This window comes from Eumetopias jubatus, unplaced genomic scaffold (assembly GCF_037043125.1).
Source record: "Eumetopias jubatus isolate StellerSeaLion01/CBP00866 unplaced genomic scaffold, mEumJub1_p1.0 scaffold_3, whole genome shotgun sequence".
In the NCBI taxonomy this organism is placed as follows: domain Eukaryota; kingdom Metazoa; phylum Chordata; class Mammalia; order Carnivora; family Otariidae; genus Eumetopias; species Eumetopias jubatus.
Window position 1 is genome coordinate 29,931,604 of NW_028274809.1, and position 17,769 is coordinate 29,949,372.

The following is a 17,769-nucleotide window of genomic DNA, read 5'->3' on the forward strand; positions in this document are numbered from 1 at the left end:
GCAGTAAGACCACAGAGAAGGACCCTGTAGGCTTCTCGCTATTCTTGTTTGCTCTGGGGAGGAGCTGTGTTGAAGGTAGGAAAGATCTCTTATACCTACCACATGTAAACCACAGTCACATTCCTCTCCAGCCTCCACATATCCATTTCCACATTCTGTGGGCTCAAATAGCTAAAAGAGATTAGGAAGAGAAAGGAAAAATGTTTTAATTTATCACAGAAAATCAACACACCAATAGGGCCACATACATGGTCCTATAATCTGCTATCATGTGAAATTCTTCTGTGATCTGTTGTTAACGGCATCTTACAAATGATGTCTGTGTGGGTAACACTGTTCACTTATTAATAACACTTCTAAAAACCGTATTCCAAATGGGGTACTATTTCTTGGAGGATTCTCTGGAGGTGGGCTCCAGAGATGACCTCTACCATTAGAATTACTTATTAATGGAAATAAACTGTCAAAAGGAATAGATCATTTATCATATTTGCTAATGGAGCTAAGATGCAATGCTAAGACTCACAGATATCTAATTTACTGACTCATCTCCAGGCAGCTGAGAAAACACAAAAACTGTCAAAAAGATAAAAATGTTTCAGTCACAGCCAAATGTAACAAATACAATCAAGGAAATGCAAATAAGTGTAGAAAAGGTGCTGCTGGAAATCCATGCCCATCATTCGCATTGAAAATAAATCTGCACTGTTTAAGGCATATTAAATAAACGTGCAGACATATGCATGGATGTATAGAAATCTCTCAATCATTCCTGGAGCAATGGAAGAGTCAGATTTCTAGAATAATCCACTCTACTAGTGCTATGAACTTGCTTGCCAGACAAACTATATTGCAACCAACTGTGCCGGCAGTTGAGTGTTTATGAGAAATATTCCTATTTTCCCTCAGCTGGGGCAAGATCTCCCTTTGCATGCCCATCATTCTTGGATGAAGACTGGAACAGCACATTCCAACCCAAATGCTCAAAGACAGGAATATGAGAGGGTAAGAGAGACTCCTCCTCCAGGGATCCCAAGGAAGGGCTGCCTTCCACCGAGTCCATCTGAGAAAGACCCGATTCTCCTTCCACTTCCAGTAAGGCAAAGCCCTTATTCAAAGCAAGAAAGTTTTCCAGCATATTGGGGTGAGACTCCTCCACAGGAAAGTCCAATAAGTGAAATCAACAGTCCTGATCTCTGTGGTATTTTGTCAGCAGGCCGGAGAAAGTGGAAATGGGAAGCTCAGACTGGAACATGGCTAGCACGCTCCTGTCAGGCCTCGCATGGAACCAGCTGCTAGATCTCACTCTTAGGAGCCTTCTTCCATCCAGCGACAGGTGGAAAACATAGCAGGTGGGAAGGGTCCCACAGCGCAGAAAAGAGGCATGCAGATAATGTGGAACATAACATGTAAACCACGTATGCATACATTCATTGACTAAAAGCACTTGGGAAAAAAAAAGTCAGTTCTTTGATACATACATACAAACTATTCCACTAGAATCCATAGAGGCTTTTAAAGAAAAATCATTCTGCCATGTAGATTAAAAAAAGCCATATTTACTAACTTTTAAAATTGAAGATGTATCGTTATTTTCATTTAGTTTCCAAGTTATCAGAATAATTTTCTTTCTACTCACTGGCAATTTCAGAAATCTAATGATGGATCCTCCACACACACTAGAAACCTTAGGACTCAGTGTTGTGCTCTCAGGCACAATGCTTCTAATTGGCTGGTGAGACGCAAGGTAGGTGAAATTAGTCATGTATACTCCAATTCATAAATGTCAGCAGCTCACGTCAATCATTACTACTCAATTCCCCCACTTTGAACACTTTGAAGTTTTCAGCTTTCTGTTGCACTGAGATCAATGTCATGAAAGGCAGGCGGCTGAATTTAATGGTGCAAGGTCACTTTAAAATTCCCGTTTCTTTTTCTGCAGACTCACTGAGATTTTATACAGATGTCAGGCATCCAACTACCATCCCCTGACTACAGGGCTATCACTTAATTATGAGGCTAAGAGTAAATTATTCTGTCAGTTATCCACATTAGTCACTGATTTTTTTTCTGAAGGTTAACATGATTTCACTGCTCTCTCAATTCATAGAGCATTAAACATTTTGTATAGCAAATGGACTATATTTGACTTATGAAGTAGTATTTTCCAAAAGAAATAAGAGATATGCAATGTTAGAGTTTCTATACCATCTGCTAATTAGCAGCAATCCTGTCTTTTTGTCTGTTGAGCGATTCATTTCTAAATACGCTATTAGAGGTCCACAGTCCCTTACGCAAAAGCTTTGTAGCCAGTGAGTTTGAAAATTCTGGCTTTGCTACATTTTAAAAAAATATGATACATTTACAGTGTTCCATGTAATAGCCCTAAGGGGCCTGGTTCACACCCTATAATCAAAAACATTTCTATTTCTGCAGTAATACTTACGAATATTTACACTACCAGGGGTAATAAAGGTTTTCAGTCCAAGACAAGTTTTACTGCCTGACGTGTTTTCTGCAAACTCATAAAAAAGACTTCAAATTTTCAGAGCTTTTTGAGTTAAGGAATTATGGATAAGGATTGTGATAATGTATATATGAATCTTGATGAAACGCCAGTCGACACCACGGACCTTCCCACATAAAGAGACTATATAATAAATAATAAATACAAAAATTTATGAGATCCATAAATACTTTGGGCTACTTTTGGCTAGTTGATATTAGTAATCCTTCCTGTCTAGGAGAATAGACCACTTAAAAAGAAAAAAAAAAGCCAGGAAACTAATTATACTCTTAGAATATCAATGGAAAATGGGATTTTTCTCAGAGAAACAGGTTAAAGCAATGTATCTTAATCTAACCCACAATCTCTAAGCAGCAGGATGAAAATCCTAACATGTAAATTTCAAATATGTTTTGACTGAAGCATGTTTGTTTCTTTGTTTGGAGAACAAAGTGGGAGGGGTACAGATAGCACTGAAAAATCAGATTCAAAGCAGCAAAACTATAGTTTTATCATGCATTTAAACAGGACCAGGGTTCAACATGATAATGGCTTTTATGACTAAATATTAATCTGATTGACAAATCCCCTCCTCCCCAAAAAGACCTGTTTTCCAAGACAAGTATCTGACATTTGGCAGTGTTCCGTTGTAAAAAGATATGTCTTTTTGCATCTCATTTTATTAAGTCACGGAGCTACTTTTCAACATTTCACAGAGTGAAATGCAAGAATGGCTTTTAAGTCTTTTCCCATAAGAGATTTGTGACTGGATTCTGAGCAGATCTGAGCTGTATATGATTTCAAATGCTATTGCTTTCATAAGCGTTATGTACATTAAACAAATGTCTTAGAAGCAAAAAATAAATTAAAGAAATAATTACACTTTCTGAGTTACTAACCTTTGTCGGCCTGTTGAAAAGACAGGCTCCACCCCCTCTCTGTAAAAAGTCTCTATATTCCAAAATGCTGCACTTTGAGAACTTTCGGGAATGGGACACCCTGAGAAAATAAAGAATCAATTATGTAAATAATTTACCAAAAGCAGGCATCAGAGAAGAAAATTAAAACCCTTGAATTAGAACAACATGTTCACTCTGGATCTAGATGATTCCACACAGGTTATGACAAGGCATTTATGTTCAAATTGCCGAATAAGTATGTGTGGTAGAATTTGTAAAAATAGATAGTCAAAGAAAACCACAGATTGGGAGCCAGGTTATAACCTCCTCAGCAACCAAGCCCTTCTGTGCCTGGGCTTGGAAGAGTTTTGGAAAGCTTATCACAAAACTTCTCCACCTAAGCTATATTTTAAAGTGTGGTCATTTTTGTTTGCTCTGTCTCAGTAAAGGCAAGCATTTTTTGCCTCTGTCCTGAATAAAAGATGCAAAGGAACCTACTAGATTTTACTTTGGAGGAAGGAATTGTGAGGGTCAATCTATTAAAGATTATATAATGCAGACTTCAGCAACACCAATGAGGCAAACAAGGAAATCAAGGGAAGAGAAGTATTATACTATACTATATATGCATAGACACAAACATGTATATACATGACTATATATACATATATATGTATATATGTTTTTAGCACATATACACTCGGTAAAAACAGAATTAGAATTAGATAATAGCTTTTTAGGCTCAACCTCAAATATATTCATGACTTAGGAATATGATATGAGCCTCTTTGTGATTTAATTAATCCAATTACTATCTCTATGTCAGTACCTGGGGAGATATTATACACACGGTCAAAGTTAAACTGAATCACACACACTGATTCCTTGGGCATATTTGTTATAGTACTTGATTTGAGAGCGACAGGCCACGGATTCTAGGATGTAATCCTCAAGTTTCTTGTACCCTGATGCATGGGGGTAGTATATGGAAGTAGGAAAAGTTTTTGCCATTGTTGATAGTGATCTCTTAAAGGAACTATGTAGAAATGTATACTTGAGAAGATATATATATTAGCTTGAAATAGTTTTATTCTATCCTCTGGGTGGCCAGTCCAAAAATCCATTTAGAAATTGGGAGTTTTGGGGCACCTGGGTGGCTCAGGAGTTAAGCGTCTGCCTTCAGCTCAGGTCATGATCTCAGGGTCCTGGGATCGAGCCCCGCATCGGGCTCCCTGCTGTGCGGGAAGCCTGCTTCTCCCTCTCCCACTCCCCCTGCTTGTGTTCGCTCTCTCGCTGTGTCTCTCTCTGTCAAATAAATAAATAAAATCTTTTTTAAAAAAAAAAGAAATTGGGAGTTTAGAAGACAGAAGGTGCCTCCCTATAGAAGCAATATTATAAATGGTGTTACCTTCCTATAGTAGTCCGCAAAAATGCTGTTTAAGCCGTAATGTTACTAAACTATGGTAGAACAGTAACGGGAACATGAAGGTCTACAGTTTCAGGTCTAAACTACATTTCTAGAAACATGTTCTAAAGCAGCAGGTAGAATGGTTGACTCTCTCTGCAATCCCTCATGATCACACTCCTCTTTTCCGCCAGGAGCAGGACTCCTGGTGGGAGCGTAAAGAAGGGACTCTGTACAAGTAGGTCAGAGCCTCTGGCCACTGGGGCTCCTCAGGAGATGGAGAGGACCAGAAACAGGCAATGTATTGAGCAGATCTCTGGCATGTGCAGAAGAAACAGGAGAGACGCTGAGTGAGACAGCCTCTTACGTCTAGTAGGAGTGGGCTCTAGCTTAGGGAGCCTTGGGTCAATGGCCCCCACAGGGGCAGGGGCTGGGGGGGTGGGGGGTGGGGCAATGTTTCCAGGCCTTGGTTCACAGACGCCAATAGCAGCTCCGGGGCAGTGACTCTAGTTCTCCAAGTATCCTCACAAGAAGAGAGGAGATAGTTGAGAAAATGTTCAAATGTCTATCAAGAGATGATACCTAATTTAGACACAATAAATCTGTCTTAATAAAAAAAAAGCTGTATGGATCATATAAGCAGTGTAGTACAATTTTTACTAGAGCAAACATATCTATTTGTGAGTTCCTTAAAATATAAATTGATGACAAAATTGACTTTCACTGACTGCTTCAGGCAGACAACCAGCTCTTAGTCTAAGTGCACTAAAAAATTAATGTATCTACTAAACTTAGAAGCATTTAATAATGGGCTTCTTTTAAAGGTTAATAGAAATAGAAGTTGTTACTATATTTTACTCTTACCAACAACTTTATAAAAAATTAAAATATAAGGTGAATCAGTCCTTTCATTTTTAAAATATCAGATAATTAATGATTGAATTTATACTGAGGGCTGAGCCTAAAAGATCAGTACCTGAGAGACAGTGTATCTAATTATATGCAGCAATGTCAGTGAAAAGCATATATCAAAGGCACAAATAATGAAAATTTACCCTGTTTCCTCCATGATACAGCCACCCCAGGATTCTGTGCAGTCACATTCTAGTCCAATGAAATAATAAGAAGCAACAGAAGAAGAGAAAAACAACAAAAGTCACATCTTTAATTTGCACTGCAACTCTTGAGATAATTCCTTATTCCCAATTCCATGTCATGTAGATACAGAATGTGAAGTCTCACCAAACAAAATCTATTTCCATTCAATCAGTATTTCTTTATATCCTTTTGGAAGTACAGGTTGTTTCCTAAGACAACAGCTGGTGAGAAATAAAACTGTCACTCTCTTCATTTTTGTAACTCAGAAAACTCAATTGAGCTCCCAGTTCCAATGTTTAATGAAAAGTAGCCTGGTCTGGAAGTGAAAAGCCTGAGTTCTAGGCCAAGTTCTACCAGACAGGCAAGTCCTGCCGGCAAGTGACTTAGTATTTCTTGGGTCTCAGTGTTTCCACCTTGAAAATGGAGAACAGTCTCTCTGCCTGTCTCCCAGAGTGGTTCGGGGGCTCACACAAGATGAGCGCCAGCGTGCGCTCTGTGAGCAGTGATGCTCTTATCGCACACATGTCATGAGGCATCACTGAAGCCTCCCCAGCAGAGCACACTGGAATTTATAGGAGAGAATTCCATTTGCTAGATTCAAAGTGAGGTTCGGCCAGAGACTTGAAGAACACTACGCTCAAAGGTTTAGGAAAAGAGAGCATTCCAAAACAAAAGTGTAAGTCACTGAAACTAAACAACAATCACAAACTCAACCTAGATGCCAGAGACTGACATACTGATATTACGATGGGCTGTTCTTTTCATTTATTTTTTCCTCTTCTCTTTTCTATCACAGGCAGAGATATTTTTAAAGAAAGGCTTCCAAATGGATTTTTTAAAAGCCAAAGTTCAGAACTAAAGAACTATCTTCCTAAACAAACAATTCACAAAGGAATAAAACATTTTAGGAAGGAACCACTCCGGGCATCAGTCCTGAACCCCTACTTCTCACCCCACCCCCTCACCCAACTCCGTAACATCTCTCAGCTGACCCCAGCGCTGGCCTCTTCCAGGCCCCAGGGTTCTCAAACAAGGTCATAAACCTGGCCCTACTCCTTTCTGATACTAAGGCCATCTATCCCAGCTGATGAGACCCAAAACACCTCCTTTAATGTGTACTATGCGTTTCCTTGGGAAAGCAAATACTCTGAGCAAAATATTAATAAACGAAAGTTTGTAGATATTTGCCAAATGCCACCAGACTTAATATACCCATCAACTGATAACTTAATACACCCATAAAGGGAATTGAGAAGCCCCTGGATACGTATTTTGTTTCAAGTTTCCATAACACTATGCATTAATGACAATTATTTGATAGTCGTCAAAAAGGTAGAAAATGTAGGATAATGTTACAGTAGATTTTTGTCCTTTTCTTCCTTGGGGAGCTGAGGTGGGCAGGGAGACCTTTACTTTTGGCGTCTGGTATTTTCACAGAGGGGAGCAGACTTCCACTTAAGAGAACAATTTGAGGGAATACCTCGGTCTTTCTTTCCACAGGATCGCATTATGACTTTTGTGGGTCCTCGGCACTTTTGCCTGATGCCACAAGAAATGTATTAGAAATTGCATTTTACTACTTTGTTGGTCTAAAGAGGAATATAATCCAGGTTGGACTTTATCCTGATTTTTAAAGAAACTGAACTTTTTCATGGACTCCTAAAACCACCGTGGGCTTGGCATACTTTGCCCCTGGAAGCTCAGCCCTGTACTTCCAACTTCCCCTCCTCTGAGTAACGAAGAGAGTGACGCCAGCAGTCACTGGCTGCATTTTTCCCACTGAGTGGGGTCTGTGGTCCTGTTTGGGCTCCCTCTTGGCACTGCTGGCCCACGAGAGGGTTACCCTCTACCACCCGTCCCCAGGCTTAAAGGGCCCTTAGGGCAGGGCTACCTGTCGGGGAGGCTTCTTCTTGAGCCTTTCTGATGGGACCCTGTGGGTGAGTTCAGTTAGAGGTAGGTAGGTGGGGAAGTTTAATTAGAGTGGGAGCTCCTTTTTGACACTAGCTCTAAGCTAGTTCCTGGTCCAGTTGTACTATTATTGACCCCCAGTGGAACTTTATTGACACCTAAGTGTCTACACTCCACTGCTTAGAACCCAGAGAGTGAATATTCACCCCCTCCCTTGAACCCCAACACTCTTGAGATGTGAGAAAGAGCTGCTCCTGTTTTGAGAAAGTGAGTGCGATTTTTATGAATTTTGAAGGGGAACTATCTACAACCCGAACAGATTAAGAATTACCTTAAGTTGCTCGTTTGATCATCTTTTTTAAGAGGAAGGAGGTATACTACAGTTCAACTATCATGACTTAGGAATGAAAAATATTCATTTATTATTGACTGGACATGCATTATACAGACAGAATGGCACATGAAAGCGAGTAAGAAGGTCAATGTACATACTTGGCTTTCTGCTAGAAGGTTCCCATTGGATTCCAAGGTTTTGAGCCAGGCTCTGCGATAATACTTGTGCCACTGCCATTGGAAGACCATACTGTTTTTCAGAGTTGAAAGTGTGTGGGAGACATTTGAGAGAGTGCACAAAGCTAGTTATTATTTCTTAATCATCACCACATATCATCTCAGTTCCCTAAGTAGAGCCTCACAGCATCAAAAGATGGCATATGCTCCTTCTCACTTCTTCCTTGCAACTGGGCCCAAGAAGCAGAAAGCCTCTCTTCCTATGTGGCATCTCTCAGAACTTGATGCTCTCACATGGAAACATAAAATACAAGCCATAAAAGGCTATGCCCTGATTCAACTCATACCAAACCAAGAATAAATTCAACTTACTACAAATATGCCAAGAGCAGTCTCGACTGAATGACGGCTATTGGGATAAGCTGGTATAATATATTCTGGCATCGATCAGGGTTTAGATATAGTTGGTTCGGCTTTTTGGGTGCTGTTGCCAACAGGCGTAAGGATTTCCTTGATATAAATGAAGGTACTGGAATCCAAACAATGAGACTAAGGAAATATTTGTTTCAATGAATTCTACAGAGATACAGGTAGAAGGCATAAAGATGAAAAATTTGCATAGGGAGAAAACAAAGATACTGCTTAAATATAATCATAAACTCTTTGATTTAAATGAGTTAAACCTAACATGCATAGGAGAGCATGATGGCTTAAAGTTATTGGGAAAGGAATAAGTTTATAAAAACTTATCCACAGAGGTGGAAAAAAAAATCTCTGGACCAATCTTTGGCATGCATTTGCCTGACAAACATGAAAACCCATCATTATGAAATGAAGCAATACTTCTTTTCTAACACCAAAGACCACTTTGGGTTCCACTTACTAATATAAATCACTCATACCTTATTCTTATGTCATTGTCATTTTAAACAAGCCTGAGAGGGATGGAAGCTAGGCCACAGGGAAGAAAGAGGTCAAATGCAAAGATAAAACTCTACTTTAGGAAAATTGATCAAATTTACCTCATTCACACCAACGCCCCTTGTGCGAGAACAGACGCCTCCGAAGTAACTCAGACTGCTTCTCTTATAGTGGAATGTCATACGCCTAAAGAAAAAGGAAGCGCTATCAAGAAACCAACATAGTGACTATCATATATACTCTCCCAAGACACACCTAATCCCTCTTCTACAGTGAACTCCCCAAACTCATTCTTCCTCAAGAAATCAAAAACTACATTTTAAATACCTTTAGACTTAAAAAAAAAGAATACCTTCAGACTTATGTTGTCATAAATACCTTTAAATTTATGTTGTGTGAAACAATCTCAGTTGAACAAACATTAATCGCGCACCTACTAAGCACTGACCGATTATTATAAATTATTATACATTGCCGATTATAGACTGAGAGAAAAGGAAGTAAAGAGCTAAGGTGAGAGGCAAGGAAAGAGGAATCTGGTGGATCTGATTCCAGGACAGAACCTTGGAGGACTGTCTGAAAACAGCTTTGCCATGAATGGAGAAGGAAACCACCTATTATATTGAAAGACCGTATGGTCATCCTCTTCCTCAACGATAAAATCTCAATTTTATTCAATGGTTCACCTCTAAAGACTATATTTCCTGGCCTCTCTTGCAACCCTCTCTATGGGTGGCATGTGATTAAGAGCCAGGAAATGATTTGTTGGTAAAATGGATATGTGAAAGCTTTCAGGAAATCTGCTTTAAACGAGCTAACTCAGCTGGAAGGAGGGCTCCTTTTGAACTCCTCCGTGACTATATTCCTGGTGCCTGTAATAAAGGCTGGTGCACCAGCAGCCACCTTGAATCATGAGTTGACCCGGAGGATGGAAAGTGTGAAAGTAAGAACGTGCTCTGAAGGTAAGTCTTATGACCACGGAACCACCATCCCAGCACCAGACAACCTACCTCCCTGCTACTTACATAACCAGAGAGAAGAATCAATTCAAGATCAGTACACTTGACATATAACTTAATGGATACAATAAGGGGATAAAGATCAAAGACTGCAGGTACATACGAGATGAGGTGCACAGCATCGGCATGCTGTTTGATACGCTGCCGGTATTTGGAGAACTCATGGAGCATCTGCACAGGGTTGGTGGTGATGTCAATATGATCCTTCTCAGTCCAGGTCTCTACAGCCACCAGGACAACCCTGGTGTTGAGCTGCTCCTTGTAAATCTGAGGGTATACAACAGGACAGGTGCAGGAGGAAAACACTGGGTCAAACATGCACAATCAGTGATTCAGAGTCAGTGGAAGGACAGGAGGGGAGGTGAGAGGGGAACATGAGTTCACAATTAGCTCATTATAAAGAATCTTCTTTTCTTTCTCATTTCCAAGAACAAAAATAAAGAAAGGAAGAACAATCACACAATTCAGCCTCTCCTACAAGACTCTTTCAATCCCAAATCAGCACATTTATTGGCCAGGCATCTCACTAGGGGATGGACAGTAGGTATGTCAAGATTCTAAAGTCTGGACATAAATTCAAAACAGGGTTCAGTAAAATCACTCCCCCAAAGAGTGGCTGGAGCCTGACCTACTGGCTCGTAGTGCAGTACGACCAGTCAGCCCTGCAGGATTGAAACAGGTCACTAAGTCCTTGGACCAGCGCCCAACAACATGGCTAACTTGTCCTTGGAGGCCCAGCGCCATGACACGTAAAAGAACACTGGGAGGGAATCCTAGATCTGGGCCAAAAGAAGGAAAAACAGATTCATATACTCACTTGCCCCTCACCATAGGGTGGCCTCACTCCCAGTACTTAAACTGTATCTTTCTCGACTTTTGTCCCAGATGCTAAACAATTCACACAATTAAGCAATTTCAAAGACGGCTGTCATTTTGTCCTATTTTCAGACTAATTAAGAAAATAATGGGTGATCTTTGAACACACTGAAGAAAAGGAATATCAGCATGCCTAAATCAACCCGAAGCTATAATGATTTTACAACAAGCGAGTTAAATGTAATGTCTTTTAAAAATTAGTTAGCCAGCTTCAGAACCCAATTCCACTTTGCAAGATGTGGTTCTATTCAATCATGGTGGAATGACCAACACAGAGATGCTACCAAGTCAACAGCTTTGGCAACTTCTCTTTTCCATATTCACTTATAGTCTTCTTCTGAGAAGACTGCTGACAAGAGCTAAAATTACAGAAGATTAATAAACCAGGTGTAAACCGGCTTTCAGAATTTCAGTCCTAACTCTATATGGCATACTCTGCCCATCCACCTGTATTATACCATTACTCAGCTGTGCCTACAGGTATTATATATTGTGAGTATTTACATGATGAAAGGTTTGGGGACTGTTTCAAAGGCAGTTCTTTGGAGGAAATAAGTATCATTTAGACAGTTGGCAATTCATAAAAAGTTTTTTTTCCCAGTTAAGAGGGAACATACCATAAATATCAGATAAAAATAGATTTAACTGAACAAAATAGCACTTGACATTAGAAAACAAAGTAGTATGCTATATTTAATCTATGACTAGCCAAACTGAACTATGTATTGGAACATAACAAATAATATTCACATCTATGTAATTCTACCTAAATCCGGAAAAAGGAAGAAAATCTTAACCATTATTCTCTGTAACTTACAAAATGAGAGGGAAAAAATATCAATATGAACGATTTATAGAGCTAGAAGTCTTTGTAAGGAGATATATATCTTACTGTTTCAAATTAATTTTATTTGGGGGACTGCACTTAATTCTGTCATCTAGAAATAAAATCTGAAGCATTCACTACTTAGGAAATAAATGTGAGATCTTAAAAAAAAAAAACATACTCCACCTCAATCAATTAGCTCTCTTGCAATATATTTAAGACAATAAGCTCAACTGGTCATCATTAACAAAGTCTCATTTGCCAAGTGTAATTTACACTCTTTTTAGCAGTTAATTTTCCCTAGTGTTTTTGTCCTTCTAGGCTGGGTGACAAAGAGGTCTAGACATCACTTAGAAGCAACACTAATGCATCTTTGGGATACCGAGAATGACCCAACTGCCCCCCAAACTCTGATAACACTACTTTTCATGGAAACAGACCATATATGTTTATCAGGCAAATATATGGAAATTTCTTAGCCAGATGAGCTTAAGGATGGTGTTTTTTATTAAACCATCCCGTCTTGGGAAAATAGGTTCAAGAAAACTGGGATACTTACAGAATCCACAAGGTTGACCACGGACTTTGCAAAGTTATTGGTGTGTGCATGAGAAGAGCGATATTTCTTATACTGAGGGGAGGGAAAAGGATAAACCAGTCACTGCCAAATCATCATTTAATGGCAAATTTCAAACTTCAGTAAAAGCAGACATTTCACAGTAACAGTACAAATAGGGATTAAAATAGACAATTCCGCTTGCACCATGTTGGATATAGTGGTGTTTTTTGATTTCTCTATCAGGCCGCAAAACTCCATCTAAAACACCTGTACCAGTTCCAAGTACGGACAGAACCTGTAGAAATCTGTGTGAGAAGCTTTACACCCGATAAGTGAGTAGTTCATTCAGTCTTAATGTCTACAAATGCAATCTTCTTGTGTTCACCGAAACAACCATTACAGTTTACGAAGGGCTTAGCCAAGAAATTTAGTCCCAACCGGACACCCTTCTCCCTTTAAACTCAAGACCAGACACTGGTCAAGAAAATTTCTTAGGCAGCACTCTAGATACTGGCCATGATATAGAACGCATTTTTTGTACATTTTAGTATATTCTTTCAGAAGAATGCCTCCTCGAAACGAAGCTTGGCTTTTGACTGTTCCAATTCAGAACAAAGGAGGGACAAAAAGTAAAAATGAAGTGCGTGGATAGTTTAAGATTGTTTATGGTTATTTATGATTATTTAAGAAAATAAGTAAAAATAAATTAATAGAATAATTCCATTACAACATCTGGAGGGCTACAGTTTTAGCAAAGAACACTGCACAGTATGTCTTTGAGAGGACATTTGAAAACTGGAGTCTACCACAGGGGGATCTCGCCCTCTACTGAGGAAAAAGGAAAACATACTCAAAACTACTGAATCAGATTTGCGCCATAAATCTTTAAAATCTATCTTTAATCATAACATATCTTTCATAAAGATTAAAAATGGTTCTACTCTGGAAATCCATGAAATGCTTTTTTTTTCCTCCTCTGCCCACTTTCATACTATAAATTTGTCAGGCTTTCTTCATTTCATTCTCTCTCTACCCTGGTATGATTTTCTTTTTAAGATTTTTTATTTATTTATTTGTCAGAGATAGAGAGCACAAGCAGGGGGAGTGGCAGGCAGAGGGAGAGGGAGAAGCAGGCTTCCTGCTGAGCGGTGAACCCGATGTGGGACTCGATCCCAGGACCCGGGGATCATGACCTGAGCCGAAGGCAATCGCTTAACCGACTGAGCCACCCAGGCGCCCCCTGGTATTACTTTTTTTTTAAACAAAGAATATATGTCTTCATCCTTACATACCTGATATTTATTTTTTATGATACTTTATACAACCCATGACAACCCATGACAAATGTACAATAAATCAGTACTGTGCTATTGGTAGCATTCACTAATTTATTACCATTTTGCATTTATAACACTTAACTATGATGTGAATGTTTATATCCCCCCAAATTCATATGTTGAAATCCTAACTCCCAAAATGATGGTATTAGGAGGTGGGGCCTTTGGGAGATGCTTTGGTCATGAGGCAGAACGCTAATGAATGGGATTAGTGCCTCGAAGGAAGCTCCAGAGAGCTCCCTTGCCCCTTGCCCCTTGCACCAGAGGAAGTGCGGACAGAGCGAGGTGCTGCCTATGAATTGGGAAGCAGGTCCTCACCACCTGCTGGCACCATGATCTTGGGCTTCTCAGCCCCTAGAATGGTGAGAAATAAATTTCTGTTATTCATAAGCCACCCAGTCTCTGGTGTTTGGTTAGATCAGCCCGAATGGACTTGGACTCGGAATGGACTCAGGCTTGATGTTACTGCTGCCACCATGCGTCATAACCTGACCCAAACTGTCTCCATGTGTTCTTTAAGAGTAAACATCAATCTGTGCATGTAACTGGGCCAAAAACATCATATTGATCTAAGAATCTTAAGGCACTTTAACAGGGTTTTCAAACCTGGCATAAAGAAGTTGCTGTAAATAGCTAAGCATTTTAAGTTGTCCAGCAAATTCCACGCGCTAAAAAATTTCAAAGATATTTTTTAAAGTAAAAGCAAAAGCCTCAGCATTAAGTTCCTTTGGGGTGATGAAAATATTAGAAGTCTTGACATTAAGAAGCACATATTACAAAAAGAAATGAAAAATATTAACTGACACCTATTCTAAGGCAGTGGTGTTATATACCTATGACACTTAACTTTATTTTGCTTCTGAACATTAATTTGTCCATTTTGGAGACTTCTTTTTGTAGTATAATGATCATGGGAAAATATGACATGCAAGTTAAAAAATTAATGAGGTCTTTTTTGATGTTGCGATGTTTTTCACTTATTTCCTATTTTTAATCTCCATGTCTCTGATTTCCTTTATAGAAAGCTCTCTCTGCTGTGGGGTAAGTGAATTAGAAAGGGTCAAGCATGGGAGCAAGAGTCCAGGTAAAAGATAATGAAGGCTGGACATCTGCAGAGAGAAGTGGGTGGACACACTATGAAGGTAGGCTTCCCAGGACTTACTGAAGTATAGGATGTGGAAAGTGAGGATAGAGAAGAATAAAGGATGACTCCCAGGTCTTGAATTGGAATAGCTGGGGGAATAGAGGTGACATTTAAAATAATGAGAAAGACTAGGTGAAGAGAAGCTTAGGACTCAGGGATCAAGAGTGCTGATTTAGAAATTTAAGAGATGCCTATTCAATACTGAAGCTGGCATGCAAGTAGACAGTTGATACATAAGTATGGACTCAGGAGGCTAGAGGCATAAAGTAGAGAGTGATGAATTTAAAGTCATGATATATATTTTTTAAGACTTTATTTATTTATTTTGAGGGGGGAGGGGCAGAGGCCGAGGGAAAGAGAAAATCTCCATCAGACTCCCTGCGGAGCTCGGAGCCCAATGTGGGGCTTGATCTCACGACCCTGAGATCATGACCTGGGCTGAAACCAAGAGTTGGATGCTCAACTGACTGAGCCACCCAGGCGCCCCTAAAGTCATGATATTAATTAAAGACTGAGACTGGAAGTGTTCACATTGGAAGAGTTATAGAGAGAAAAGAGAGCCCAAAACCAAGCTATGAGCACTCCCATAATCCTAGAGGCCAGATGCAAAAGACTAAGAAGGAAGGGCCAGTAAATTGGGAGAGCTGTTGTGTCAACAGAACCCGAAAGATGAAGAAAATGTTTCACAGAGGAGAGCATAATCAACCGTGTCCACTGCGGCTGAGAGCACGAAAGAGAACCGCTAGGGTACCCACGCGATTTGTTCACTGGAAGTCCCACTTAATTGAGCAGCTAGGGTTTGCCAGGATCTATAAGTGTTTCTCAACAAGTATTTGCTCCTCACAACTCTATGAGGTGGGTTTTATTAGACCATTTTAGAAATGTGGACAGTGAGGTTCAGAGAGGACAAAGAACTTATCCAAGGTCACACAGCTGGAATTCAATGTCTACTCTGGGTTGAGATAGGAGATAAACTTGTTCAGTGAACAATTATGATAAAATAGGTTAATGTATATTCCCAAGAAATCACAGTTCTTGATGAGAACTCGTAATTTGTTAATGTGCCCATAAAGTATAGTGGTTTTCAAATAGGGTTCAAATTGAGGTTTAAATTGAGAAATATTTGAGCTATAGCACACTTGCACTCGGACTTATACGTATGGATACAGCAAAAATGTAAGCAAAACATTTTTCGTGCACTTTAAAATATTTCAACCAATTTTCTATTAGAATAAGGCTTTTCATATTTATATTTAGCTCAAGTGGCTCAAAGAAATGTTTGTAGACCCTTATCAAGGCTATAATTGGCTTACAAATTAGGTTCCACCAGCTAGCTACCAAGATGCTTTCTACAAAATTGAGGGATTTTCCTTTCCTAATTGAAAGCCACCGATAACATGATGCTTGTTCAAAATAAGGTGTCTGCCTTTTTTCAGGAAGCCAATATTAGGTTACTCTGAATTAAAGAGATTAGCTTGAATGTGAATGTAGGCAAAATGTTTCTATTTCCTGCATGAATGAGAAATAATTTTGCATACAAAGAAAAATATGCAATCTCCATTTATGATAAAACTGACTTTCACATTTTGTGATCACTGAAAATAATTTACATTTCAAGTGCCAAATTTATTTTTCCTTCCTGAACAATTACAACCCTTAAAGAAATTTGCTTTTTGAAAAAAATTAAAATTAGAGCTTGATTTTCAATCTGAGGGTGACAGTTATCAAAACAACCGTGTTGCCTCATCTGGCACAAAGATCGTATGATGATGAGTCATTTCAAGGAAGATCATTCTAAAAGCCAACAGTAAAGCTCCAGGTATTAAAAAAACAGATGTTAATTATTCTAGTTCAGTTTTACCTTCAAAAATGTGAATTTCAGGACTCTGACCCATGTTCTGACTTACTACTTCTTCGTGGCAATCAAATTCAAAAACAATCTTCATTTTCTTCATTTCATATAAAGCACACCTTAAAAAAACTTTTTTTCTCACCTCTCAAAAGAAAAAAAATCCTTATAAAATGACACACTTCTGTGGGCCTAGGATGTAACCTGGTCTCAAAGCAAAAGGAATATTCTGTCCCATTAAAGGCCAGATGTAAGGTTTATTCAAATAGTAGAAATCACTCAGGTAATTTCTTTCTACTTTAGGTATTATTACTACTCAAAAATAAAGCTTTCTTTTTATTTAATTTCTTACTATGTATTCCTTGCAAGTTTATCAGTGAAAATTACAATTCTTTTAGTCTAGTTTCAAAGATAGATGAACATATCATGACTAGTTCTCTCTCAATTTTAATAACAATAATAATAAAATAATTACCAAGGTTTACCATTAACAAATTTGGTAGCATAAAGAAGGTAACTTTATCACAGAATATATGGTATAAAGTGCAGAAAATTTCCATATATGAAAATGATATTTTAAATGGGAGGGTGCTGTTTTATATTCATAAGACAGAGACAAGATTATTTGAATGCTTCCAGTTAAAAGGATTAAAATATAAATTCAAAGTAGACAATATTTTTTAAAAATTATTGTTTCCTATTTATACAGTTGCCGATACATACTCTGATTGATGATAGTTTTAGATTATGGTGGAACAGGAGATGTGGAGATAAGAGTCTTGGGTTGGAGAAGGGTTCTATGCATTCCCAGCTCTCTGTGAATGTACTTTGTGAATTTAGAGGCATTGCACGCATCACAATTATTCCTTCCACTACTTCAAAAGTATTTGCATAATGGATATTAGAAAAAGC

The 17,769-nt window shown here is 38.8% G+C and overlaps 1 protein-coding gene across 1 annotated transcript in view; it reads right to left on the reverse strand.

The window, feature by feature from the left end:
• ADAM23 (ADAM metallopeptidase domain 23) overlaps positions 1-17,769 on the reverse strand; it is a 165,454-nt gene that overhangs the window by 36,221 nt on the left and 111,464 nt on the right. Inside the window, exons 10-16 of the mRNA XM_028112217.1 lie at positions 12,528-12,599; positions 10,370-10,533; positions 9,349-9,433; positions 8,309-8,399; positions 5,866-5,914; positions 3,406-3,505; positions 100-171 (exon numbers count right to left, since the gene is read on the reverse strand). Coding sequence (XP_027968018.1) covers positions 100-171; positions 3,406-3,505; positions 5,866-5,914; positions 8,309-8,399; positions 9,349-9,433; positions 10,370-10,533; positions 12,528-12,599 — 633 coding nt within the window. The remainder of the gene's footprint in view (positions 1-99; positions 172-3,405; positions 3,506-5,865; positions 5,915-8,308; positions 8,400-9,348; positions 9,434-10,369; positions 10,534-12,527; positions 12,600-17,769) is intronic.